The following is a 25,794-nucleotide window of genomic DNA, read 5'->3' on the forward strand; positions in this document are numbered from 1 at the left end:
AATTATAGCTAATTAACTGCTCATATGTCAATTATGAAATGCGCATGATGCATGCCGTAAATAGAATCTGGGGTGGGGGTAATGTGTACTCAGTGAACTCAGTAGTTACTAAAGAGATTACAAATGATTCCTAAAATGTCAAGGCTACTGGAACCTTACAGACCAGTGGTTCCCGAACCTGGTCCTGGAGGTACCCCAGCCAGTCAGGTTTTCAGGATTTGTGTGAGAGATTTGCATGCACTGCCTCCACTGCATGCAAATCTACCCCATGAATATTCATTGTGGATATACTGAAAACCTGAGTGGCTGGGGTGCCTCTAGGACCAGGTTTGGAAACCACTGTTATAGACTAACCAATTGACTGAGACACAAGCTTTCGAGGACAAGAGCCCATTTCTTCAGACAACACGTTCAGTCTCTTTCTAATCCCTGTACAATTTTTTTAAGCAAACTAGTTGAATTATATTAGATTGCTTTGGAGAAATCTTTTTTTTTTTTGAGACGCTATCCATTTTTGAGATGGTATGAGAAAGACAAGTGCATTAGTAGGTCAGTTTAACAGGTGCCTCTTTGCCACCCGCTTTCCGTCGACATCACGCTTCTATTACCAAATGAACATACCATTATGAGAACAATTTCCACCAAGGGACTGAACCATCCAGCCACTGATGCAATGATGACTGAACCAATCCAGCTCCAGCTCGCTCCAGTCTGACTGATACTAAGGTCTGGAGAGAGAAGCATCACTTGTTACAGTATGGATATAGCAAAGAGTGAAATGCCCGACTGTTCGCACAGTACAAAGAGTCTTCCTTGGCAAACAGGTAAACAAATGCTTTGACTTCTGTCTCATGTAAGCTTGACTGTCATCAGTCATGCAATATTAGACTTCAAACTCTTTGGAAGTCACACTGAATTTTGAGGACTTGAGTATTGAAAGGTGGCGTTTTGATTATTTAGATATTTATAAGGTAACAGCAGTGTTATTGAATATATCATATAAAATGCAATAATTATTGTATATCATGTGATATACAATAATTATTTTAGTGTAGGTGTGCATGTGTTTTCTCACGTATGACCACAATAGCGCGAGGGCATTTTCCGTACCCCCACTTTGTTATAGATGTAATTTTAACCACATCTTCTGTATGTGTATGTTCTTCCAAAGTTTGGTGTAAGTAATGCTGTATTCAACTAACCTCCTTGGGTTTTTTTTTTTAGGCTCTCTTTTGAAACCTGTGACAATTATAGCACTGGCTGTTTATGAGATATTATGATAGTGAAATGCCATTCTACAGGAACAGGGTCTGTGTAAAAAGGGTGTTTTATAGTGAGTCATACAGAAAAGAGTGTACGTTGAAAACTATAGCATGTCAGCTATTGTGGATAGCTTATAGTGATTGAACTGTAGCTGTCCACTGTAATCCAGGCTTCCTCCAAATGATCTGCGTTGGAAACCTTTCAGTGCTTTTATTGAGGCATGCCTTTTTCTTAGGCTGCTCTGAAGGATTTTTCGAAACTCAGTCTGCAAATTATGTTAAAGTGTATGATTCAGAACGGTGACATCATGAAATGTGCCATACTGTATGCTGAGGTTTTGCACAGACCACTGCAAATCTATCTAGAACAAATTATACCTTATGCAGTTCATGCAATAAAGCAGAAATGCTGTACAGGATTTTCACATAGAAGCCCTTCAGACACTCAGGGTGCTACGATATAATGTATAACCTGTTTGTCAGAATGATGCATAAAGTTAATTTCTAAATGTATATGGTGTAGAGCTTGATAACACACACTGATAATGTTCTCTTGTACAATATTGCCAAGTTCATTTGTTTAATTGTTCCATTAATTTTTTGGCTTATCTATTTATTTATTTGTAGCATTTTTATCCCACATTTTCCCACCGATTTGCAGGCTCAATGTGGCTTACATTTGCCGTAATGGCGGTTGCCATTTCCGGGTAACAGAATTACAAATGGTATTGCGTTAAGGTGCATACATATATGGTAACATGCATGGAACATAGCATACATGGAACAGATCATGGCATAGATATATATCATGCGCATGTATATATCTTTATCTATCTACTGTATACCTATAGCTATATTTGAACAAATTGGATGTGTGTGGGTGGATGTTGCTGGGAAAGGGGGAGGGGAGTGGAGCTGGGACAAGGATGGAAGGCGAGACTCCTTACCAGGACTTCTACCTATTGCTCCCTGTGCTGCTGCTGCTTCTGTCTCACAATTTCGCCCTGTCCTTTTGCAGGAAGGAGAATCATGTGTTCAACTTCACAGTGTGCATTCCTTTTCCAACTTCAAGTCTTTTGCAAAACCACCGGGTGGATCACTAGTACGCAGAGCTGTATGCTTGTAAAATCACTGAAAGGGGAAGAACTGGCCTGCTACACTGAGGTCAGCTCAAATTTACTTTAAAGAAGAAAAAAAAAAGCTGGCTTTAAACAAGTTCCGTAACTTCCTTTTCTCTGCTAACATTTCTGCTCCCCCCTCCCAGCCACTGTTTCTCATCACCTCTGGTGCTTATTATGAGCCGCTCAGGGTGTGTGTGTGTGTGTGTGTTATTTTGGACTGTATTCACAATTCCATTCTTTTCACTTAAGAGAAGATGGGGACGTATAGTAACAGCGGTGAAAGACGTACAACAGGACAGAGGTAAAAGAGACAAAGTTCTGGAAAAGAAGGGAATGAAATGGGAGGAGAGGGAGAGCGAGAGAAACGAGAGGAGGGATAGCAGCAAGCCTGACAATGGTGATATTTGAAGAGAGGTGTGCGTTAGGGAGCACTGAACATAAGGAAGGCAGCCTCTCAGAATATGGGCTGTTACTCCCCCTCCCTAATCATCGCCTTTACTCAGAGACAAAACTCCCTCCCTCTCATTCACTCACTCACTTCAGACCAATCGTCCTCTCTGTGTGTGTGTCTCTCTCTCTTTCTCTGAGACAGAACTGTTCTCACTGACAGCCACGACCATCCACAGCAGTCACTTCATCCAGTGAGAACCTGCAAACAGAGCCAAACTTCTCAGAAAAACTTTCTGCTGCAGAGAATTTGTGGAAGAGGAAAAAAACCGTACGTGGTGGTGGTAGATCGGGAGAGGAAGAAGGAAAGAAAGAGCAGAACTAGTGGGACCTTTTACAAAAAAAAAAAAGGGGGGGGGCGGGGGATCACCACCACTTTGTCGCTGCCAGGATGCCCTTGCCTTTGCTGAGAGGATTTCTGTTGCTGCTCTGCTGGATTATAGTGAGGAGTTCCCCGACTCCTGGAGCCGAGGGGCAAAGCGAGGCGAGCGACTGCCCATCGTGTGCCCTGGCCAAACTTGAGCAGGAGGCGTCCATTTCCCAGTCTGACATGGTGGAGGCGGTCAAGAGGCACATTTTGAACATGCTGCACTTGAGGGACAGACCCCGCATCACCCGGCCGGTACCCAAGGCGGCTCTTTTGAACGCCATCAAGAAGCTGCATGTGGCCAAGGTGGGAGAGGACGGCGGCGTGGAAATTGAGGATGACATTTCCAGAAGAGCGCAAATGAATGAACGCCTAGAGCAAACCTCCGAGATCATCACCTTCGCAGAAGCAGGTATGATGGGGGCTTGCAGCAGAGAGAGAGAGATGAGGCAGGACTTCAAAAACGAGAAAGTTACAGCAAGTCAGTATAGTCCGGAGGAAAGTGATGGTGGTGGGGAGGGGAGAGAAGGAATTTCTGCTGATTGAGCTTTTGCTTGCAGATCACTTGTTTAGTTTTGCTAGAGTCAAACTGCAAAAGCAGTGCAAAAAAAAAAAAAAAAAGGTCTGGGAAATGTGAGGCAGCACTGCAGACTCTAAAGGGCTCGTTGGCTGCAAAATGGTCCTTGAAAATAGCAGTGGCAGATTTACAGTTTCCTTCAAGAGGCTTCTAGGGCAGAAAGAGGCAGACTACGGTAGGCTCTTTGCTAAGGGCTTCTCCCAGGAACAGAGTCGGTGTTACATCGCCAGGTAGTCCATATGTCACTTCTCTTACGGTTGCCAAATCTTGCAGTGAAACTGAAAGCAAATGCATACAGTTAGGACAGTCGTTTCGTGCAGTAGCCCGGTTGTGACTTTTGCGCGGGGGGGGGGGGGGGGGCAGCTTAATTTTTCTTCAGCTGCTAAGGTTTCTGCTGCCAAAAGAATGCAACCTTCATAAAAATATGTTTTCACCCCCTTTTCTCCAGGTCATTCATATGAATAAAAAGTTCAGACCACAGAATCTGTAGATTCCCTTACCGGGGAGGGGGTGGGGGGTGATCTAGCTGTCAAATCCCCTTTCTAGCACTTTTCTTTCAAGATTTGTTACAACCCCAACCTCTTTTAAAGACCTGGCCTAACGAGAGAAGCTGTATCGTATTACGATTCTTTTTGCCCATTCTCTCCACCCATTTCGGAGGCAGATCACGGTCGGGACCAGCAGATGGTGGTTGGGCAAAGCAGGCAGGGGAACGGGAATCCCTATTTTTAAAGTTTGCTGCAGCCGTCTGAACAGTGGGACAGTGCTCAGAGTTTCCAGTGCTCACAACCTGTTGACTCAGATCTTCGCTTGCAAAGCAGACAGGCAGACAAGTCAGTCAGTCCTGCCTCGGGCTCGGCACTGCGCTCCTTCGTGCAAGGCGCTTTCCGAGTGGGTGGGTGTGTGTGTGTGTGTGTGTGGGGGGGGGGGGGTGGTCGTGCTTCCACTACCCTTGTATTCCCCAGTTCAAGAAACCGTCTGGTTTTCAGGGTGCAATTGAAATGCCTTCTCTTCTCCTTAGGGAAAGGGAGAAGCCTGCGCACTGACCACCTGCTTTTCGGCTGCACTGTCTGTCTGTCTGTCTGTCTATCTATCTATCTATCTATCTATCTATCTATCTATCTATCTATCTATCTATCTATCTCACACTAAATAGAAGAGAATAGATAGATTACACAGTTTGGGATTGGAGAAAGGTTTTAGGAGTGCATTGCACATGTGACAGGCTGCGCGTACTGATTTTTTGGACAGAGTCCCCTCCCCACGCAATGAAAATATTCCCCATTCCACGGATCTTTGACGAGATATGAGAATATCTGTCGGAGCTATTTCCCAGACTTCTTAACAGTTGCCCCGATGGCTGGGAATCTCAAAGGACATCGGTTGCTGTGGTGGAGCGAGAAAAGACGATCTCGAACGATCGTGTAAACGTATAAGTCTGACTTGCCCCTTGCGAAATACGTATAGGTCTGTTCTGAGCAGCGGTTACCTGGCAGTTTAATTACAGGTTACTGCTGAATAATACTGGACGTGGACAAGCTATCCTGCTGGGGATAGGAACACACAATCGTGTGTCCATAGCATGCTTAAGAACGTGAGATTTCAGTTATTGACATGTCCTAACGTCCCAGCTAAGGATGCAAAGAACAACTCATATTTTCAGTCTTGTGATGCCAATTCTTGATTGTACAGCTTAAACTAGTCATTCAAATACAAGGCTGATGTTAACGGTGCGTTCGTGAATGCCATCAAGCATTCTAAAGGTTAGCCTGCTACCGTTTTGTCAGTGTGCAGCCTCCCATGCAAATGATTCCAGTAATGCGTACAGCTTTGTCACCGAAGTGTGACACGCAGAACTTCACTTTCCCCACGCATCCATTGGAAGCCACTTTCCGACAAACGTGCAACATGCGCTTCGTTGTAAGATTGCTGAACACGGCTAGTATTCTGTGGGTTTCCGACTCATCAGGGGAGGAAAGTTAAGGAAGGGGATGTACTGGATCGTACCACAAAGCAGCTGTCTGGGCATCTGACACCCCAGTACTTTAAAAAAAATGTGTTGGCGAGTGGATGGATGTCACACAGAAAAGAACGACAAGACATATAAGCAATTCTATACTGTACTCACGTGCCATATGTGCTTGTATACGTTTGCACTATTTCATTTGCTAATTGAACTCTGTTGCGATTTGAATTCTTTGTCACGGAATCGTTACTTCACTCCAAAACCAGGGAACGCTCTGTGCATAAATAGGAGAGAGTGGCGAGAAGCAAGAAGGAGGGAGAAAGAAATCATGGAACTCGCTGGTGTCATCTGAGGACACCATTTCTTGAGCTCCTGCCTTGCATAGGTATTCTTGAAACCGAGGACAAATTTTTAGCAAACCGTTCTCTATTTCATTGCCGTCCACCCAAATAGAAATCCGGGCTACAGTTAGCAGTGCAAGATAACCAGTGAAGCTCAGAGACTTCCGGAGTTAAGATCCGTTAAGACAGCCATAGGTTACTTTAAAATCTACAGATCAATTATTTAGTATTAAAGGATTCGGTGTCATAATTTCTTCTGCTTTGCTTTTATATGAAAAATGCACAACCACATAGTTGCGCTAGTAGTAATTTTCAATGCTATTAGCAGCTTTTGTGTCAGTAACTAATAAGCTGGTAACTTAGCAAACTGCAAAATGAGTTGCCAGAGGCAGTCAGCAGAGGAACAGAAGCAACATATAAACTCAACACCTCAGAGTGCAAAATTTGCAGAAAGAAAAGGCATTTTCCCCATTTTGAGTATGAACCGGTGCTAAACTAATTTGCTTGGAAAAAAATAGGCCAGGCATATACAGGGGACTTGCTCAAAGTCATGTCACCCTTATCTACTTTTATTTTTTCCCCCCTTTCTTAGGTCTTAGGTTATGTAATATGACTAAAAGATGCCTCACACCGATTTCGCTCAGCATCTTTACTGGCTGAGAGCATATCTAGAAGTGACCACTAGAGGGCGAACGCTATAGACTTTTCCGTTCGGTTGAAATCCGCATCCATGTCTAGTCAAATCCTGACTCTGCATTTTTGTTTTGTTTTAATTTAAAATCTCATTTAGTTGAGCGTTTCCCCCCTCCCGCCTCTTTCTTATCTTCTTGAAAAGGCAGGCATGTTCACAAGTGGAAAAATGTCTTCCTCTAAATGCCTTGAACACATTTAGAAGCATCTAAAATTGGAAACATTTGACAATTTGATATGTTAGAGGCTTGCTAGAAGATCATTGGGGGGAGACACTAGTTTTAGAAGTGATTGTGAAATCTCTTGTTTTACAGTAGTTAATCATACTACATTTTATAATAAGCTTTTCTGCTTTTCCTTATGCAGTGGTTTTCCTCTATGAAAACATTACTTTTTTTCAAAGGGTTATGAGGCCAGGGAAAATGCATCAGTACAGCTTCTCGTCAAGGGAGGGGGAGTTGCTGCCTGTATAGGATGGACAGTTTGGAGCTGCATCTCGTCATGCATGCATGCAGGCAGGGCCATGAATGCAAGGACCCCTTTGAGGACAAGCCCAGGGGCTCTCATCCCTTTAGCCTGCCCATTTACAAAGTAAAGAAAGTGAATTCTGACAGAGGGCATGCTAAGTAAATCTGGGGCCCTTTTACTAAGCCATGGTAAAAAGTGGCCTGCGGTAGTGCGAGTACGCTGGGCCATTTTTTAAACCATGTCCAGGAAGAAGGACCTTTTTTTAAGGGACCATAAAATGGACGTGCGCTAAAATTGAAACCAGCCCATGTCCATTGACTTAGCAGTAAGGTCTCACACACTACCTGGGTGGTAAGCAAGCAGCATTGTGTCAACTGCCATGTACCACCGGGTAGGTGTCCAATGGTAGAACATAGAAAATATTTTCTACTGCATGTTTTTTGGCATGCGCCAAATTTGGAATTACTGCCCGGGCCACTTGGTAGCCGGGTAGTAATGCCAATTAGGCACATGCTCTTTTGCACCTTTGTAAAATGGCCTTTCTATTTCTTCTAGGAGTAGCTTTTGTCTTTTTTTTTTGCATTGTCTCAGAAAGAACACAGGGGTCTATAGATTAAGGCATATTATCACTAATGCAAATACCATTTAAAAATCTAGTCCCATATGTGGGTTTGCACATTCTACAGATGTTTAAGTGTTTAACATCTGTAGAATGTACAAACCCACATATGGGACTAGATTCTGTAAATGCACCCAAATCTGGGTGCAAAAAAATGCACGCTGACCGCTAGTCTATAAATGGCTCTCTGAGTTCGGTGCCATTTATAGAATAATTCATAGCACCAGAATCCACACTCAACTTTGGGCTCGAGGATTTCCACCAACTGAAAGCTGGTGTAAATCCTTACATATAAATAAGGGGTAGATCCACCAAATTCTATAACAGTATGCACACCTGCACTGAACACCCCTGATCCACCCATGCCCCTCCCATGGCCACACCCCCTTTTCAGTCACAAGCTAAAAGATTTACGCATACATCTTTATAGACTAGCGCTTAGCAAGATGCATGCGCACATCCAAATTGTTGCCAAATAATGCCAGTAATTGATTGTTAGTGTCCAATTATTGGTGCTAATTGGCTTATTAGTGAAATTGCTTGTGCAAATTGGGTGCACGCCCAAATTTGCGTGCTCAGTTGTTGGCGCCATATATAGAATCTGGAGGATACTGTTTTCAACAGTTGACACACTTTGGTATGTCAGTCCATGTTATCCCACTTTAATGTTAACAAAGGCTCAATGTGGCTTAACACACACACACACACACACACACACACACACACACACAAAGTTAAGATGAACCCTGTAGCCCACAAATGCTTGTTAAGCAGTTCAGATATCATTAATGCAGGTTAAGAAATGTAATTTGCATTAACCCACCATGAGAGGGATAGGTAAGCTGATCAGTGACCATTAAGTCTTTCTGCTTCAAACAAGGGTCTGAACTGGTGCACTCCACCCAATTGAGGCCCTTGTTTGCAGTGAGATGGGGGAACGCGTGGGATGGGTGGACCAGATCATCAAATGTTCTTCATGTCAGCTTCCATTGGGCCTGTTTTATTCCCCATTCATAGTGCAGCTGCCCTACCAGTAACAGATCTGCGTAGACCAGTGTAATGACTCCCTATGAATGACCTGTGTATTGAGGACTAGATTCTATATATCATGCCTAAAAAAACTGGAACCAAAAAAAATATGCCTAGGTGTAGTCTATAAATTAGGCTTAAATTTAGGTGTACTTTAAAGAATACGCCTAAATTTCCACACAGATTATAGAATACACCTAGTGCCTGTCCACACGACTACATTTAGTCACAAGCAATTACGCCAAGTAAAACTTGGTATAAATGACGATGCCTAAATTAGGCACAGATCAGGTGTATTCTATAACAATGCATATAGATATTAGAAATACCAACGACCCACCCATTCCACACCCATGGCCACACCCCCTTGTTCAACTATGTGACTTAGAATTTATACATATCATGTTATAGAATATGGTTAGTTGTGCATGTAAATTCTAATTAATGCCAATTAGTGTCAATAATTGCTTGTTAATTGGCTTGTTAGCTAATTAAGTTGTGCATGCAAATCCAGAATACGACCGGATTTGCGTATGCAACTGAAGTCATACTAAATAGAATCAGAAGTGTGGGTGAATATTTAATGTTCAATGTGATAAAAGCTTTTGGGCAAATTCTATATATGGTGTCTAACATTAGGTGCTGCTTATATGCTGAAAATTCAGCATGGACAAGCATTCTAATAGATGCAAGGCACCGAAATGGGGCAGAAATGACAGATCTGTGCAAAAACACACTTACGTGCCCATTTATAGAATAGCGCTTAAGTGTTTCCATGTGAATCTGCAAAGGGGGCATAATGATGAGAGAGACATGGACGGGTCCAGTGACATTCCCTTAAAATGTGAGCAGTGTTACAGTATTCTGGGGATCTGTGCTCCTCGCGCCCAAAGTTGAGCACAGATCCCAGTGGCATAGCTACATGGGGCCACAGGGCCTGAGACCCCATAGATTTGGCCCTGGACCCCCCTTCCGACAACCCTCTCGACCCCCCTCCTGCCGCTAACCCGCCATCACCTACCTTTGCTGTTGGGGACCCCAACCCCCATCAGCCGAGGTCCTCTTCTTCCGGTGCAAGGCTTCGTTCTGTTTCTGAGTCTGACGTCCTGCACGTTCTACGTGCAGGACGTCAGACTCAGAAACAGAACGAAGCCTTGCGCTGGAAGAAAAGGACCTTGGCTGGCGGGGGTTGGCGACAGCGATGGCGGGGGAGGGTTGGCGGCAGGAGGGGAGGTCGAGAGGGTCGTCGTCGGGGGGGGGGTCAAAGTTGTTGTTGGTGGTGGTGGCGGCAGCAGGGGGGTCGGCAATGGCGGGGGGGGGGGGGGGGGTCGGCAGCGTCGGGGGGGGGGGGGGCTAAAATGTGCCCCTCACCTCGGGCTCTGGATCTCCCTCCCGTCGAAGTCTGGCTATGCCCCTGATAGATCCCAGTGCTACATGCTATTCCGTAAAGTACAGCCATCCCAAAACACCCTTTATGGAATATCATTCAGAGCCAAATATTGAGTGCCATTTACTAAATCCAGCCCTTTCTGTCTTTTGTACATCAGGCATTACGATTCTAGCTAATATCTGCATAAGGATCGATGCAATGTTGCCTTGCATATAGGCCCTTTAGGGTTCTATAACATTTTGCTTCCACTTTGTGACAACTGCAAACATCTTTTGGGCTTCATTTTTTTCTCCCAATTCCACGCCTCTCTATCAATAAACAAAAGGAAGTAGACTGTACAGTTCAACATAGGCAACATTTAGTTCAGATTTCAAGATGTAAAAGAAAACAACTAGAGAAAACAACTAGACAATTCATGACAAAAAGGAAAATCGGAGATGGAAGAAGGTGTATATGTCATGTTTCATTAAGCCTGTATGAGGAAGGACTTAAAGAAACAATTTAGAGCACTCCATTTGCATATACCCACTGATTCTATAAAGGTCACCAAAAATTGTGCGCACAAATTCAGGCATGTTCCCTATTTGCACCTGCAATTTAACAGAATAATGAGCCAATTAGTGCCAATAATTGGCTTTTTAACAAGCAATTATTGGCACTAATTCGATTTAATTGAGATCAATGCACGAAAAGTTGGGTGCGGGATCTGCGTCTAAAATATACACATGATCCAAAAAAGGGGACATGGAAATGAGAGAGTCATGGGCATTTTGAGGCACAATGGGGATGTGGGTTTGAGTTACACACGTAATTACAGAATAATGGTGCTCCGCGCCTAAATTTAGGCACAGGCATTTGCCCCACATTTTCATTAGTACAAATGGCCATGCCTAAATTTACATGTGACTCTCCACTTAAGCGCACACTCTATAAAGCACACCAGACTTAAGGTGTGGCTTATAGAATACTGTTTAAGCAGGTATTGCTCGGCGATGATTTTATAGGCACCATATATAGAATGTAGACCATTGTGTCATTGCAGTATAGCTCTCCTTTTGTCAGTGAGCTATATTGCGCTCACTGTTAAGGTGAGGGTTAACTGCAACATGGGTTTGGAGTTATTACTCACCTTTTCTGAATCTGACCTGAACGTGAGTTCCATTCAGGAACATGCGTTATTTCCCTGCCCGAGTGGCTCACAGTTGAAGTTGTGCATGAGGCAATAGAAGTTAAAGTGACTTACCCAAGGTCGCAAAGGGCTGGATTCTGTATGTGACACCGAAAGACATCAGGAAGATCAACGCACAAACTTGTGGGTGTGCTACGTCATGAGACAATCCAGTTCTATGTTCAGCTTAAATCTATCCATCCCATAGTTCTGGGTCTTCCCTGGTTACAACTTCATTCCTCATGCATAGATTGGAAAAATAATGCAATTACAGCCTGGGGTTCCACATGTTTCCACTTCTGCCTGACGCTTGTTCATCCTGTTATGGTTAACTTCCATGATGTTCAACGGTTATCGTCTGTGGCATGACTTTATACTCCATACCAAACCATGCACTCCTGGGCGACTCTCGGCTTTCCCCCCATTCTATTTTAAAAGCTGCTCTATCTCCTTTTTAAAAGTTAGTGCTAGCAGCCTGGTTCCATCCCAGTTAAGGTGGAGCCCATCCTTTTGGAACAGTCATCCCCTTTCCCAGAATTTTGCCCGGTTCCTAACGAATCTAAATCCTTCAATCACACATTGAGACTTTGGAGCTTTGCCTACCTTTTGGGTCCTGCACATGGAATGGGGAGCATCTCTGAAAATGCTACCCTGGAGGATCTGGGCTTCAGCTTTCTACCTAAGAGCCTAAATTCGGCTTCCAGAACCTCCCTCCCATATTTTCCTATGTCATTGGTACCCACATGAACCAAGACAGCTGGCTCCTCCCCAGCACTATCTAAGATCCTGTCTAGGTGACGCGTGAGGTCCACCACATTCACACCAGGCAGGCATGTCACCAAGCAATCCTCATGTCCACCAGTCACTCAGCTATCTATATGCCTAATGATCGAGTCACCAACTACAACAGCAGTCCTAACCTGTCCTGCCTGAGCAGAAGTTCTTGAAGACGTATCCTCGGTGCGAGAGGATAGTACATCCCCTGGTGGGCAGGTCCTGGCTACAGAAGTACTTCCTCGAGGTGGATGCTTCCTCAGTCAGAGCAGGGGTGGTGCTCTCCCAGACTTACTCTAAGGGCCCATTACGTCCTTGTTTTTTGTTTTCCAAGACATTCACTCCTACAGAAAACAATTATATAGTGGGAGACAAAGAACTTCTAGCACTGAAACTAGATTTAGAAGAATGGAGACATCATCTAGAAGGGGTTGCCCATCCTTTCACTGATCACAAAAACCTTACCTATCTGCAGCAGGCCAGATGACTGAACCCTTGCCAAGTCAGATGGTCCCTGTTCTTTGTTCGATTTGACTTTCGCCTCATCTTCCATCTGGCAGAGAAAAATATTAGAGCAGATACTTTATCTAGATCTTTCGATTGAACTCAACTGCAGGAGGAACCACAGTACCTGATAGACCCTGCTAGGGTCATGGGTAATTCGGATTTCTTTCCCCCTTTAGGGAGAACACTGGTGCCAAGTCATGCCTAATGCAGGGTCATGCAATGGGCTCATTCTTCACAATTAACTGGACATCCTGGAGTTTCAAAGACCCTTCATCAGATCACCCACCATTACTGGTGGCCACGGATGAATCAGTCCTGTCCCAACTGTGCCCAACACAAGGCATCTCATGGTCATCCATGGGGACTTTTTCAGCCATTATCTACACCCATGAGTCCCTGGGAGGAGATATTAATGGTCTTTATTACCGATCGCCACCTCTCCAGTGGCTACAATGTCATTTGGGTGTTGGTGGACTACTAGAATGGCACATTTTATTCCTCTGCAAGGGCTACACTCTGCCAATACCCTAGCACAGACATTTTTCCAGAATATCTTTCGTCTACATGGACTCTCATCTCGGATCCATAGTGATCGAGGGGTTCTGTTCACCTCTCGATTCTGGCGTCAACTATGTTCCCACCTTGGCATTACCTTGGATTTCACCTTTGCCTACCACCCTCAGGCCAATGGACAAACAGAGCAAGTAAACCAAACCTTAAAGAACTTCCTTCACCTATATGTCAAGAAGAAGCAGGATAATTGGACTACCTTACATCTGTGGGGCTATATTTGCCTATAACAGTCACTTTCATGAGTCATCCAGAACTTCATCCTTCTTTGCTATGTATGGGCATCATCCACACATTCCATTACAACTTCCACGCCCTCTGGAGACAGTTACACCAACATCTACAACGGGCATCTGCTGCCTTCAAGAAAAGAGCTGATCGTCTTCAGAGACCAGCCCCCCTATTTCATCCCAGGCAGAAAGTATGGTTAAACACAAAACATCTTTATCTTTGACTTCCCTCACAGCAATTCAGTCCTAGGTTCATCGGACCCTTCGCAATACAAGAACTGATTGGCGCTATGATTTACCCTCCACTATGAAAATCCAGAACGCCTTTCATGTCTCATCGTTGAAACCATTTATCACCTCCAAGTGGTATCCTGAACATCCTGTGCCTAGTGGTCCAGCACCAGATCCCGATCCAGAATATGAAGTTGAAGAAATCCTGGACTCCAAGAGGAAGAGAAACCATCTGTATTATCTGATTGCCTGTAAAGGCTATGGACCTGAAGAGAACTCATGGAAACCAGTTAATCTGGTTCATGCACCTACCCTGCTCTTTGATTTTCATACCTGTTTCCCAAGGAAACCTGGGTCCTGGGAATGGAGGAGAGGCTTAAGGAGGGGGTACTGTTGCATCCTCATACTTGGGAGCATATTGGGTGCACTTTGGGGGGTATCCGATGGCAGGCAGCACCTGTGAATAGTGATAAGGAGACACAGAGTCATTTGCTCACAGTGGCGCGTTCTGGCAGGGGGCATTGCAGTGCAGCTTCCTTTCTCTCATGTGTGTGTCTCTGTAGCACTTGGAGGGGGCTCTGCCCATACATTTTTGATGGCGACAGCCCATCGGACGTTTTGTGATGTCAGCTATGTGCTTCCTCTTCTGCCGGCTCCGCAGCTTCCTTTGGGCTTCGGCAACAGCTTTTTGCTGCTTCTGTGAGTCAGCTTTTATTTGTCTGACTGCTATGACTTTGCGGCCTGCCTTGACCCTTGCTGACTTCTGACCATGCTGCTTGCTGCCTGCCTTGACCTGAGCTGACTTCTGACTACACTGCTTGCTTTGACCTAAACTGACTACTGATCGCTACCTGCTGCCAGTCTGTTTACTTCCTGAGCTGTGCCTGTCTTCTGACATTGACATTTCCTGGCTGTCTACTGGTCCTACTGGCTGCCTGAATATGGGGGAGGGGGCTCAATCTCTGGGGAACGGCAGTTGGTCGAGGTGAAGAACCCAGGGGTGTGTCGGCTGTCATTGGTCTACCTGGACTAGGACTTAGGGCTTACTTTCTCCAGCTCCAGGGCTGATCAGTACACCATCGTTCCAATTCTGAATTCAGCCCCTGTGGTTGAAGCATTCCGAGGAAAAAAAATCCAGTGTTGTTCTTTGTAGTTTAACAATTGTTCAGGATTACCACCCTCCCACCCTAGCTGTACACTATCCAAAATACGCCATCTGATGTCACTCAACTGATGACGAAAATTGTGCCAATATTGCACCAAGGGAGCTGACCAAATGTTATTTTTGATCCTGTTCAGTAAGCCATACTCTAATAGGTCGACTTGAACGTCCAACGAATGACAATTGGCACGGGCAGACAATGACGTAAACAATGTTTCTGGTTTGATAATTAATATGAGTTCAAGCTGTGATACGAGAAGGGCCAGAATGTTTTGAATCTATCCCCTCTATAGTGGTTGAACACCACTGGCAATCTTCACATTTGAAATGCCTCAAATTCTCAGTTTCAAAAGGCAGGTAGTCCAAGCATTTATATGAACAATTTATCAATAGTTTTACTTTAGGTACCAGCATTTATACCTGCTGAAACCTGGTGCAAATGCTGGTGTCTATTTTTCAGCAGTTGTGCACACAAATCACAGTATTCTATAACATCACACCTAACTTCTAGGACCACCCCCTGATCCACCCATACCCCTCCTAAGACCATGCCCCTTTAAGTTGCACGCTAAAAATGATAGGCACAGATGTTATAGAATTGTGACTAGGGCAGATGCACACATAAATGAAAATTGTTGCCAATTAACTACAATTATTTATTGTTAACTAAAATTTCCATGCCCAACTTTAGGTGACCCATATAGAATCTGGGGAAAAGTATCACTGGAAGAGGTGGGACTTGAACTCTGGCTTCCCTGGTTAACAACCTGTTTCTATCATTACTACCCCCCTATTATATATAGTGCAACACAAGGTGGACACCAATTGAGCATTTAATTTTTGGTGCTCAAATGGAAGTTGAATGCCTAAAATGGGGTTAAACAGCAGTTATGTGCATAACTGTACTTAAGAGCTATTCTATAATCTAGAGTTGGGAGTGATCCTGGAGAACTGGAGAAGAGCAGAGGAGATCTTTCTCCACAAAAGTGAAAGTAAGGAAGAGGTTGGGAACTACAAGCCAGTAAGTCTGACTTCTTTGGTAAGTAAATTAATCGAAACATTTTTAAAACAGAGAATAGTAAACTTTTTGGAATCCAATGGATTACCAGACCCGTGGCAACATGGTTTCACTAGAGGCAGGTCTTGTCAGACAAATCTGATTAATTTCTATGACTGTAAGAACAAGGAGTTGGATCGAAGGAGAGCGCTACACGTGGTATTTTTAGATTTTACCAAAGTCTTCAACACTGTTCTGCACAGACGACTAATAAATAAACTGAGCACCCTTGGTATGGGCCCTAAAGCGACTGAGTGGGTTAGGAACTGGTTGAGTGGAAGGCAACAGAGGAGGATGCTACCAGCAGTGTGCTGCAAGATTCGGTTCTTGGGCCGGTTCTTTTCAACATTTTTGCGATATTGCTGAAGGGCTGTCTGGTAGGGTTTGCCTCTTTGCGGATGATACCAAGATCTGCAATAGGGTAGACACTCCTGATGGTGTGTGTAACATGAGGAAGGATTTAGTGAAGTTTGAGGAATGGTCTGGGATTTGGCAGCTTAGATTTAATGCTAAAAAATGCAGGGTCATGCATTTGGGCTGCAAAAACCCGAGGGACCAGTACAGTTTAGGGGAGTGAAGAACTTTTGTGCATGAAAGAGAAGCAGGACTTTGCGGTGATCGTATGTAATGATCTTAAGGTGTGTTCAAAGGGAACCCCCCCCCCCCCAGGAAACAACCCTTATGGGAATCTAAGGAACATCGGAGAAGTAGAAGATGACACAACAACTTCCACACAAGAAGTAGAAACTTGATTTGGCTTTTGTTTTAAACACATTGACTCTTTGTTGACAGTGCTTCATTTATCTTTGTGAAACATCTAGCTTTTATACCAGACACCATACACAGCGTTGAAGTTTCAGAGTGGTGTTTTGTGACCCCTGAAGCAGGCGGGGTCAGCCAAAACATGGCCCTGCACTGGGTCTCATCCTGATGCCTTAATATAGATTCTCTAAGTTTCTACTCCTTGTGTGGAAGTCATTGTGTCATGATCTTAAGGTGCCAAACAGGTAGAAAAGATGACAATGAAAGCTAGAAGGATGCTTGGGTGCATAAGGAGAGGAATGGCCAGTAGGAAAAAGGAGGTGATGATGCTCCTGTATAAGACTCTAGTGAGACCTTATTTAGAATGTTGCATACAATTTTGGAAACTGCACCTTAAAAAAAAGATATAAACAGGATGGAGTTGGTCTAAAATGGTCAGTTGTCTTTATCATAAAGCGTATGGGGTCAGACTTAAAGATCTTAATATGTATACTTTGGAAGAAAGGCAGGAGAGGGGAGATATGATAGAGACAATTAAATGCCTATGCGGCATAAATGCACAGAAAGCAAGTCCCTTTCAATTGAAAGGAAGGTCTGGAACAAGGGGGCAAATGATGAAGGTGAAAGGGGATAGACTAAGAAGTAATCTGAGGAAATACTTCTTCACGGAAAGGATGGTGAATTTGTGGAATGGCCTCATGGTGGAAGTGGTGGAGATGAAAACTATATCTGAATTCACGAGACCTTGGAATAAGTACATAGGATCTCTAAGGGAGTGATAGGGAGAGTAGATGACATGGATGAGCAGACTGGATAGGCCATATGGTGTTTGCCTACATTTTTCTCTGTTTTCTTTGTTTAAAAGGTAGCGCCTTAGTGCTTTAGTGCGTAATTGGAAGGGGGTTGCACATGAGCAGGACATAGATGGGTCACACACCTATGTGCAAAACTTATAGAATTCTGTAAGTTGTATGTGTAAGTGGTAATATTTAGGTGATAACATTTACACCTGCCTTCTACATGGCGTAGGTGATAGTGCTGACTTCTACTCTATTATATATTGGAATCTTATAGTCTATTCTATAATAGAATCTTGTACTCTGTTCTATAATGGAATCTTATACTCTGTTCTATAATGGAATCTTATAGTCTATTCTGTAATGGAATCTTATAGTCTATTCTATAATGGAATCTTATACTCTGTTCTGCAATGGAATCTTATACTCTTTTCTATAATGGAATCTTGATGCCCAGATGCCATTATAGAATACTAATTTAGTACACAGATTTTGGTGCTTAACTTTTAGCATTCTTTATAGATCTGACTCCTAAAGACACTTATTATGGTCATAAGGATTGCTCTTTGTAGACTGAATGCACAGTGCAGTGCAATGCAGCTTGCTTTCTTAGCTCAGCTTGAGGAGAAACCAGAAATGCAAAATGAGCTGTCGCTTTACCATACCAGTTTTAAATTAAAAAAAAATCAAAGTAACAGCAGACTGTCATAGTGAGAGGTGATTCCACTATTAAAGTGCACAGACCTGAGCTACAGTGCTATGTGCAGTTTCATTTGGGTGGGAGTATGGGTGTAGGGAACAGACCCCTTTTCAAGATGGTATGGCATTCTGGCATCCGACCTCTTGGTGGCTCTGGCCTGAATTAGTCTTTCTGGATGCTTCTGACACCCCTGGGTATAAGGAAAATTGAGGGCAGTAAGAAATCCTGTACTTTCTAAAAAGAAGATGGAATTGATACCCTGTCTGTGGCTGTTGTGCACTGCTTGCTCACAAGTGTTAAACAAATCTTTGTACAGTACTTAGCAGATTCTATATAGGTCACCCAAAGTTGGGCATAGAGCCAGGTGCGTGTGAAAACTAATTAGCCTATGTGCTTATTCTATAACACTGTGTGCCCAAAATGTCTGATATGCAACCTAAAAAGGGATGTGGCCATGGAAGGGGAATGGAAATGGGCAGGTCAGGGGCCTTCCAAATATTTAGGGCAGGATTTACACCAGGTTTCAGCTAGCAAAAGTCCTGGTGCTCAAAGTTGGGTGTAGGAATCTGCGTTATTCTATAAAGGACACTCAGTGAGGATTTTCCCCAGCGCCTAATTGTGAGCACCATGTACTGAATCTGGCCCTACATATGTGTTCTAGACATGATGCAGTATGAGAGTGTTGAGATGAAGGGCAGAACTAAGTTGACGTCATTTTCTGTTCCCTGAACCCAAGCTGCAGAAGAACCTGCACAAACTCAAATCTTATGAAAAACAACTTTTGAAATTTCCAAAACAAAGCCATCCCAACCACATAGTCTGCTCTAAAGTCTAGTCGTGTGTTTCAAGGAAACCCTTGTTACCTATTGCTTAGATATTAGGACATCAGGGTACCTTCAAGTCAGATAGCACTACTGTTTCTCTCAGCTTCTACACAGAGTCTAAATACAGCTCTTAGAGATTCTACACCCACCTTTATTCAGCTTTTAATAGTGAGGAAGGTATGCCACAAGCAAGACCAGTGTTTTATATGGAAGTTGTGTATATACAATGGTCTGTGATTGTATTCTGAATTAGAGTAAACTAAATTGTTCTTACTATTGCACTGTGCCTTCATTATTCTGGCAATGACAAAGGTTTAAAAAAACATTATGGACTAGATTCTATGTATTACATCTAAAAAATCGGTGCTGAAATGAAATTCGCTTAGGCGTAATTTCCAAAGTATGCCTAACTTTAGGTGTACTTTATAGAATAAACCTAAATTTCCACAAGTGCCCATTTGCGTGACTAATTTTAGTCACGGGCAGTTACGCCAAGCAAAACTTGGTGTAAATCCGATGCCTAAATTAGGCACGGACTGGGTGTATTCTATAACAATGTGGATAGATTTTAGAAACACCTGCGACCTTCCCATTCCACACTCATAGCCATGCCCCCTTTTCAACTATGTGACTTAGAATTACGTTATAGAATATGCTTAGACAGTTCACATAAATTCTAATTAATGCCAATTGGTGTCAATAGTTGCTTGTTAAGTGGCACTTATTGGTGCTGATTGACTTGTTAGCTAATTCATTTGTGTGCGCAAATCTAGAATACGACTGGATTTGCACGTGCAACATAAATCACGCTATATAGAATCCGGAGGGTATGCCTTTTGTCACTTAGAAATATTTAATTTAATTTATTATTTACAAACCACATTCCTGGTGACCATTCAGTCATCACCCAAACGAGTGTACAAATTAACTATCCTTTTAATGAGTACATCTAAAAAAAAAAACACTGGCTCCTTATGCTGACATTCTAAATGCCTAACTTTCAAATACAGTATTGAAAGTGATCCAAAGTAAGGAAAAGAAATGAGATTTGATATACCACCTTTCTGTGGTTACAATGAAAGCAGTGTATATATTATATACAGGTACTTATTTTGTACCTGGGGCAATGGAGAGTTAAGTGACTTGCCCAGAATTACAAGGAGCTGCAGCAGGAATTGAACTCAGTTCCCCAGGATCAAAGTCCACTGCACTAACCACTAGGCTACTCCTCCACTAGCAACATTCCATCTAGAATCTCCAATAGTAGCAACATTCCATGTGGAATCTCAAATAGGGAAAGGGAAATGGGAGTTGATATACTGCCTTTCTGAGGTTTTTGCAACTACATTCAAAGCGGTTTACATATATTCAGGTACTTATTTTGTACCTGGGGCAATGGAGAGTTAAGTGACTTGCCCAGAATTACAAGGAGCTGCAGCAGGAATTGAACTCAGTTCCCCAGGATCAAAGTCCACTGCACTAACCACTAGGCTACTCCTCCACTAGCAACATTCCATGTAGAAGCCTGCCCTTGCAGATCAGCGGTGCGGATGCGCAGGCTTCTGTTTCTGTGAGTCTGACGTCCTGCACATCAGACTCACAGAAACAGAAGCCTGCGCGTCCGCACCGTTGATCTGCAAGGGCAGGTTTCTACATGGAATGTTGCTAGTGGAATAGCAACATTCCATCTAGAATCTCCAATAGTAGCAACATTTCATGTGGAATCTCAAATAGGGAAAGGGAAATGGGACTTGATAAACCGCCTTTCTGAGGTTTTTGCAGCTACATTCAAAGCGGTTTACATATATTCAGGTATTTATTTTGTACCTGGGGCAATGGAGAGTTAAGTGACTTGCCCAGAATTATAAGGAGCTGCAGCGGGAATTGAACCTGGTTCCCCTGCTGCTTAGGTCACCACACTAACCATTAGGCTAATAGACAATGGTATGCAAATTATCCATTCTGGAACAGGAGCACCAGGCTTATCAATCATAAGGCTCATTATTGCTTTGCCAGAATTTGAATGATGGCAGAACCCATTCATTAAGCTCAAAACTCATCAGCTGTACTTTCAGCTTTCATTTGCTCACTTCTACAGCTCCTTTACTTACAGAGAGACCCCCAAAGAGCCAAAAGCATTGTGCAGTGGCACAGATAGTATCTAATTCCATAAAGGAGACCACATTTCACCATTCTGAGAGGGTCATTGCAACGGTCTCCATCAACCAGTTCACTGAAACCATATGTGCTAGATCCAACGATAGCTCAAATGTATTCTTTCTCACTCTCTCTTTCCTACTGAATCCAAAAACTGATGCCTTGTGGCTACTCAAAATCTGATGATATCTGTGACCTTGAAAAATTATTGTCTCTGGTGTCCTGGGCAGTTTCCAAACTCAGAAACAAGACTCTAGAATAGCAATGAGAGTGAAAGAGAGAGCAAGAGAACAAGAAAGAGTTTGTATTACGTGTTGTTTACCAAAACGTCCAACCATTGACTTAATTGACTTATTTGGAATGGCAGCTCAGTCCATACAGTATTATTCTTTCAGTAACCTTCCCAATCCTTACATCTGACTGCTTTTGATGTTGATCTTTCCTTGCTCTGTTTTAATATTTCACTAATGGCTTGCTTCTTCTATCTTTCTGCCCAGAGAGTGAATGTTTAAAACCCTGAGACTGCTGTTAACACTTTCCAGAACCAACTATCGACAGCCACAGAAAAACATACAACACTTTTTTTTTTCCACACAGCAAAATACACTCTTTGAGAAGAACTAACTAAGTCCATATGCCTACCCTGATATAGCAGGACATTTTCCCGTGAACAAAACCTCTGCACTTTGGTATATTGTATTATACATTAAAATAAGTACTACTTCATGCTCTCATGATCAAATCACCCAACAGAACGTCTTACTCATTTCAAGTTCTGCCAAGAACATGGAGTATTTATCAAAGGAACTCCCCCTCATCATCAAGCTCACGATCATCCTCCTTCTGCCAGCAAGTTTATTCATAGGAGAAAACCATCCTAAAATATGCCATTCTTTGGCTTTTAGCTCATTCCTCAGTATATTTACCATTACAGTACTATAATTACCTTATGCAGGGCACATGAAATTAAAAACAGAATCCACAGATAGTATTTGCATCGAAGGAAAAATAGCTTTCTTCAGAGAATCAGAGAGTCTCCAAATCATTGGCATGAAGAGTAGCTTCCTCCATACAGTTTAAAAGAAATCAAATGCTAACATTATTTTAAAGTAGGGAGCTGTATTGCAAGAAAAGGGCTATATTGGGAAATGGGGTAGCCACCTCTGTTTGGATCACTAGACCTGTTTGTTCATAATCCAAATTCCCTGGTCATCCGGTACTTGCAGTAATGATTTGTGTCACAGATTTCATCATTGTGTTGCAAATTAAAGAAAAGCAGGACTGAGCTGGCCTATTTCTTGTGACTTACAAGAAGGCTAGATGCCAGCACCTAGTGTAGATGAGAACAAGGAAAATCTCAGAACCTAAAATGTTAAGTACTGTAAAAACTGTCAAAATGTTTATTGTGATGATGATCATCAGATACAGATCAAATTAACATCAGTGTGTTTCTTCTTTGTTTCTCTTTAATGCAGGACCTTCGAAAAAAGTCCTGCACTTTGAGATCTCCAAGGAGGGCAATAATTTGTCACTGGTGGAGCAAGCTGAGCTTTGGCTCTTTCTGAAACTCTCCAAGTCCAACCGGAGCAGGACCAAAGTAACCATCCGCCTATATCAACAGCAACAAAGAGCAGATCTTCAGGGCCTGGAAGAGGAACAGAGGCCAGAAAGGGCAAAAAATGAGTTTCTTATAGCAGAAAAAGCTGTCGATACCAAGAGAAGTGGCTGGCATACCTTTCCTATCTCCAAAAGCATTCAAGGCCTCTTGGATCAAGGCACAACTTCACTGGACATCCGAATAGCATGCAGTCAGTGCCAGGAGACTGGAGCCACTCCTGTTCTAGTAGGGAAAAAGAAGAAGAAGGAAGGGCAAGAGAAGGAAGGTGGGGGAATCACGGCAACAAGTACAGGGGCTGGAGGAGAAGAAGAGGAGAAGGAACAGTCCCACAGGCCTTTCCTTATGATCTTGGCCAGACAGTCAGAGGAGCTTCCTCACAGAAGGAGAAAACGTGGCTTGGAGTGTGATGGAAAAGACAACATCTGCTGCAAGAAGCAGTTTTATGTGAACTTCAAGGACATTGGTTGGCACGAATGGATCATAGCACCTTCTGGCTACCATGCCAACTATTGCGAGGGAGACTGCCCCAATCACATTGCTGGCACTTCGGGCTCCTCTCTTTCCTTTCACTCCACGGTTGTCAATCATTACCGCATGAGGGGCCATAGCCCCTTCACCAGTATCAAGTCCTGCTGTGTCCCCACGAAGCTGAGGCCAATGTCCATGCTTTACTATGATGACAGGCAGAATATCATCAAAAAAGACATCCAGAACATGATTGTGGAGGAATGTGGTTGCTCATAAAAACAATAGCAGTAGTGCTAGTGAGAGCAAAATGAAATAAAGTCAAACTAAAATGATCTGATCACAACCTATAGACCACAGGAGAAGACTAAGGACAAAGGAAGGAGGACTTCATTTAGTCAAGCCTGCAGCTAAATTTGACTGTCTGAAATGACGACCTGGCATTAAATGATCAGACAGCCACGTTTCTGAATAGCGTGTTCATTTGGCATATTTCTGCAGTGCATACAAATATATACATGCATACATATAAAAATGAGCTTATATGTACATATATATATGTGTATGTGTATATCTATATGTATATCTATATAGATAGATATAGATATAGATGTCAGATTACTTTGGTTAAGAAATAAAGCGCAGGTGTTCAAAACTTTGTCCTCTGCACTATTTCAGCAAAAATTCAGAGACCACAAAGTAACATTTCACTAAGGTGCTTACAGATCTTAGAACTATGCAACCAATTTGGTTTGAAACTGTTTACCTGAGTAAAAAAAAAAAGAGAGAGAAAGAAAGACTATTTTTAGTGGAAGAACAGTATCAAGTTTAATTTTTGTTATAATTTGACGAGAGATACTTGAAAGGAACATGTTTGACTGCTCATGGGAGCCAAACATTTCTCTGTTTTATAAAAAAGAAAAAAAAACACGAAAAAAACACCCCAAACAACAAAAAAATTGGGGGTGGGGGGATTGTTTACTATTTGCACTACAATGGTGTTTGACCTGTCTAATCCTTATTTAACAAGCATTTTTCACAGTGGTGTTTAAAGGCTGCACTTAACGTGAGCTATACCAGAACTGCGTCAGCACACACAAATATAACTATTTTTATGATTATTATTATTTTGTACCTGGTTAAAGAATAGACCATATACACCAAAGATGTTTGTATGAGCCTTTAACAGTCTGTTTATGGTTGAGATATTCGTTCAACAAGTAAAAAAAAGTGTGGGTTAAAGGGTAAACAGGAATGCATTGAGGCAGAAAGACTTGCCAACTAGTCTGAACTTGACTCCTGTGCATTTGTGAAGAGCAGAATGTCCAGGATGCACAGTTAAGTAACTGAACATTGTTAGAAGCCAATTTCTAAAAGGGGATTTTAATACTAAAAAAGAAAGCAAAGCACTTCGAGACAGACAATTTCCTTGGTTTCAAAAGAATGGAATTATTCTTTGAAAAACATCATTTTTTTCTTTACTTCTAAAATGTTAAATTGTGCCAGCAGAGTGAAACAAATTCAGACAACCGTGAATATTTATAGAAGTCTAGTCTCCAATGATGTAAGGCATATTTTTCTGTAGAATTATAGATCATAGCAATTGTGCTACAACGGTTTGGTGTAAGTTAGGGCAATAGTTGGACAAAATACGCAGAATGTCAATATTCACTATTTTTCTTCTAGTTTCTATTGTTTTGAAATAATTGTTTTCTGTAGGGTCCTCTGCTGTGTAAATGCCCACATGATAGGTAATCAGAGGTTTCTCGGCTCTTCGTAATCAAATATTTGATACTAACATCACTCCATTACATCCTAATGGATGAACATGAAATACAAGCCAAATAGCTGATGAGTGAACTCAGGTGGGAGATTATTTTTAAAGAGTGTTGTGATTATATGGAGAGGCTCAGAGTTTTGGTTATTTCAAAAATACATAATAAATAGTATAATTTTAGCAAGAAAAAAAATGAAGGAGACAGATGGAGACTCTATGATTTTCTAAGACCAAAAGAAGGGGAATGAGATCTGATAAGTAAGTACATAGATGTACTGTTGGAATGATGTAGTATTGATTGTTTAAAGAATTACTAGTGTTTATGAAGTAATTTTATAAAGAATTATCTGCATTGCAGAGCATTGTTTTTGGGGCCCTTTTACTAAAGGGTTGCCCCGTGGCAACCCGGAACTACTGCCGGCCCAATGTGGGTGCCGGTGGTAATTCCACCCCAGCGTACACCATTTCTGGTGCTAGCAGAAATATTTAAGAAATATTTCTTGGGGGGGGGGGGGGGTTACCCGTCAGTAATTGGGCAGCATCGCACACTGCCCGGTTACCTTCGGGTTAGCATGGGAGCCCTTGCCACCACCTCAATGGGTGGCAGTAAGTGCTTCCGCTGAAATGGCCATGCGGCAAGTGCGAACTTACCGCACGGCCATTTCATTTTTTGGCCTTTTTAACCCACTGCGGTAAAAGAGTTCCTGATACGCGGCAA

The 25,794-nt window shown here is 42.7% G+C and overlaps 1 protein-coding gene across 1 annotated transcript; it reads left to right on the forward strand.

The window, feature by feature from the left end:
• Positions 1-3,146: 3,146 nt before the first annotated feature.
• On the forward strand, positions 3,147-25,565 carry INHBA (inhibin subunit beta A). The gene is made up of 2 exons (XM_030203866.1): positions 3,147-3,609; positions 22,692-25,565. The coding sequence occupies exons 1-2, from the start codon at positions 3,222-3,224 to the stop codon at positions 23,576-23,578; spliced, it is 1,275 nt and encodes a 424-aa protein (XP_030059726.1). The 5' UTR covers positions 3,147-3,221; the 3' UTR covers positions 23,579-25,565.
• Positions 25,566-25,794: the final 229 nt, after the last annotated feature.

The sequence above is a fragment of the Microcaecilia unicolor genome, chromosome 1 (assembly GCF_901765095.1).
Source record: "Microcaecilia unicolor chromosome 1, aMicUni1.1, whole genome shotgun sequence".
Lineage (NCBI taxonomy): Eukaryota > Metazoa > Chordata > Amphibia > Gymnophiona > Siphonopidae > Microcaecilia > Microcaecilia unicolor.

What these genes read in the sequence shown, in the direction of transcription:
- INHBA (XM_030203866.1), top strand. Translation starts at nt 3,222, where the DNA reads ATGCCCTTGCCTTTGCTGAGAGGATTTCTGTTGCTGCTCTGCTGGATT. An exon ending in CATCACCTTCGCAGAAGCAG is followed by an intron (nt 3,610 to 22,691) that starts GTATGATGGGGG and finishes TCTTTAATGCAG; the next exon opens with GACCTTCGAAAAAAGTCCTG.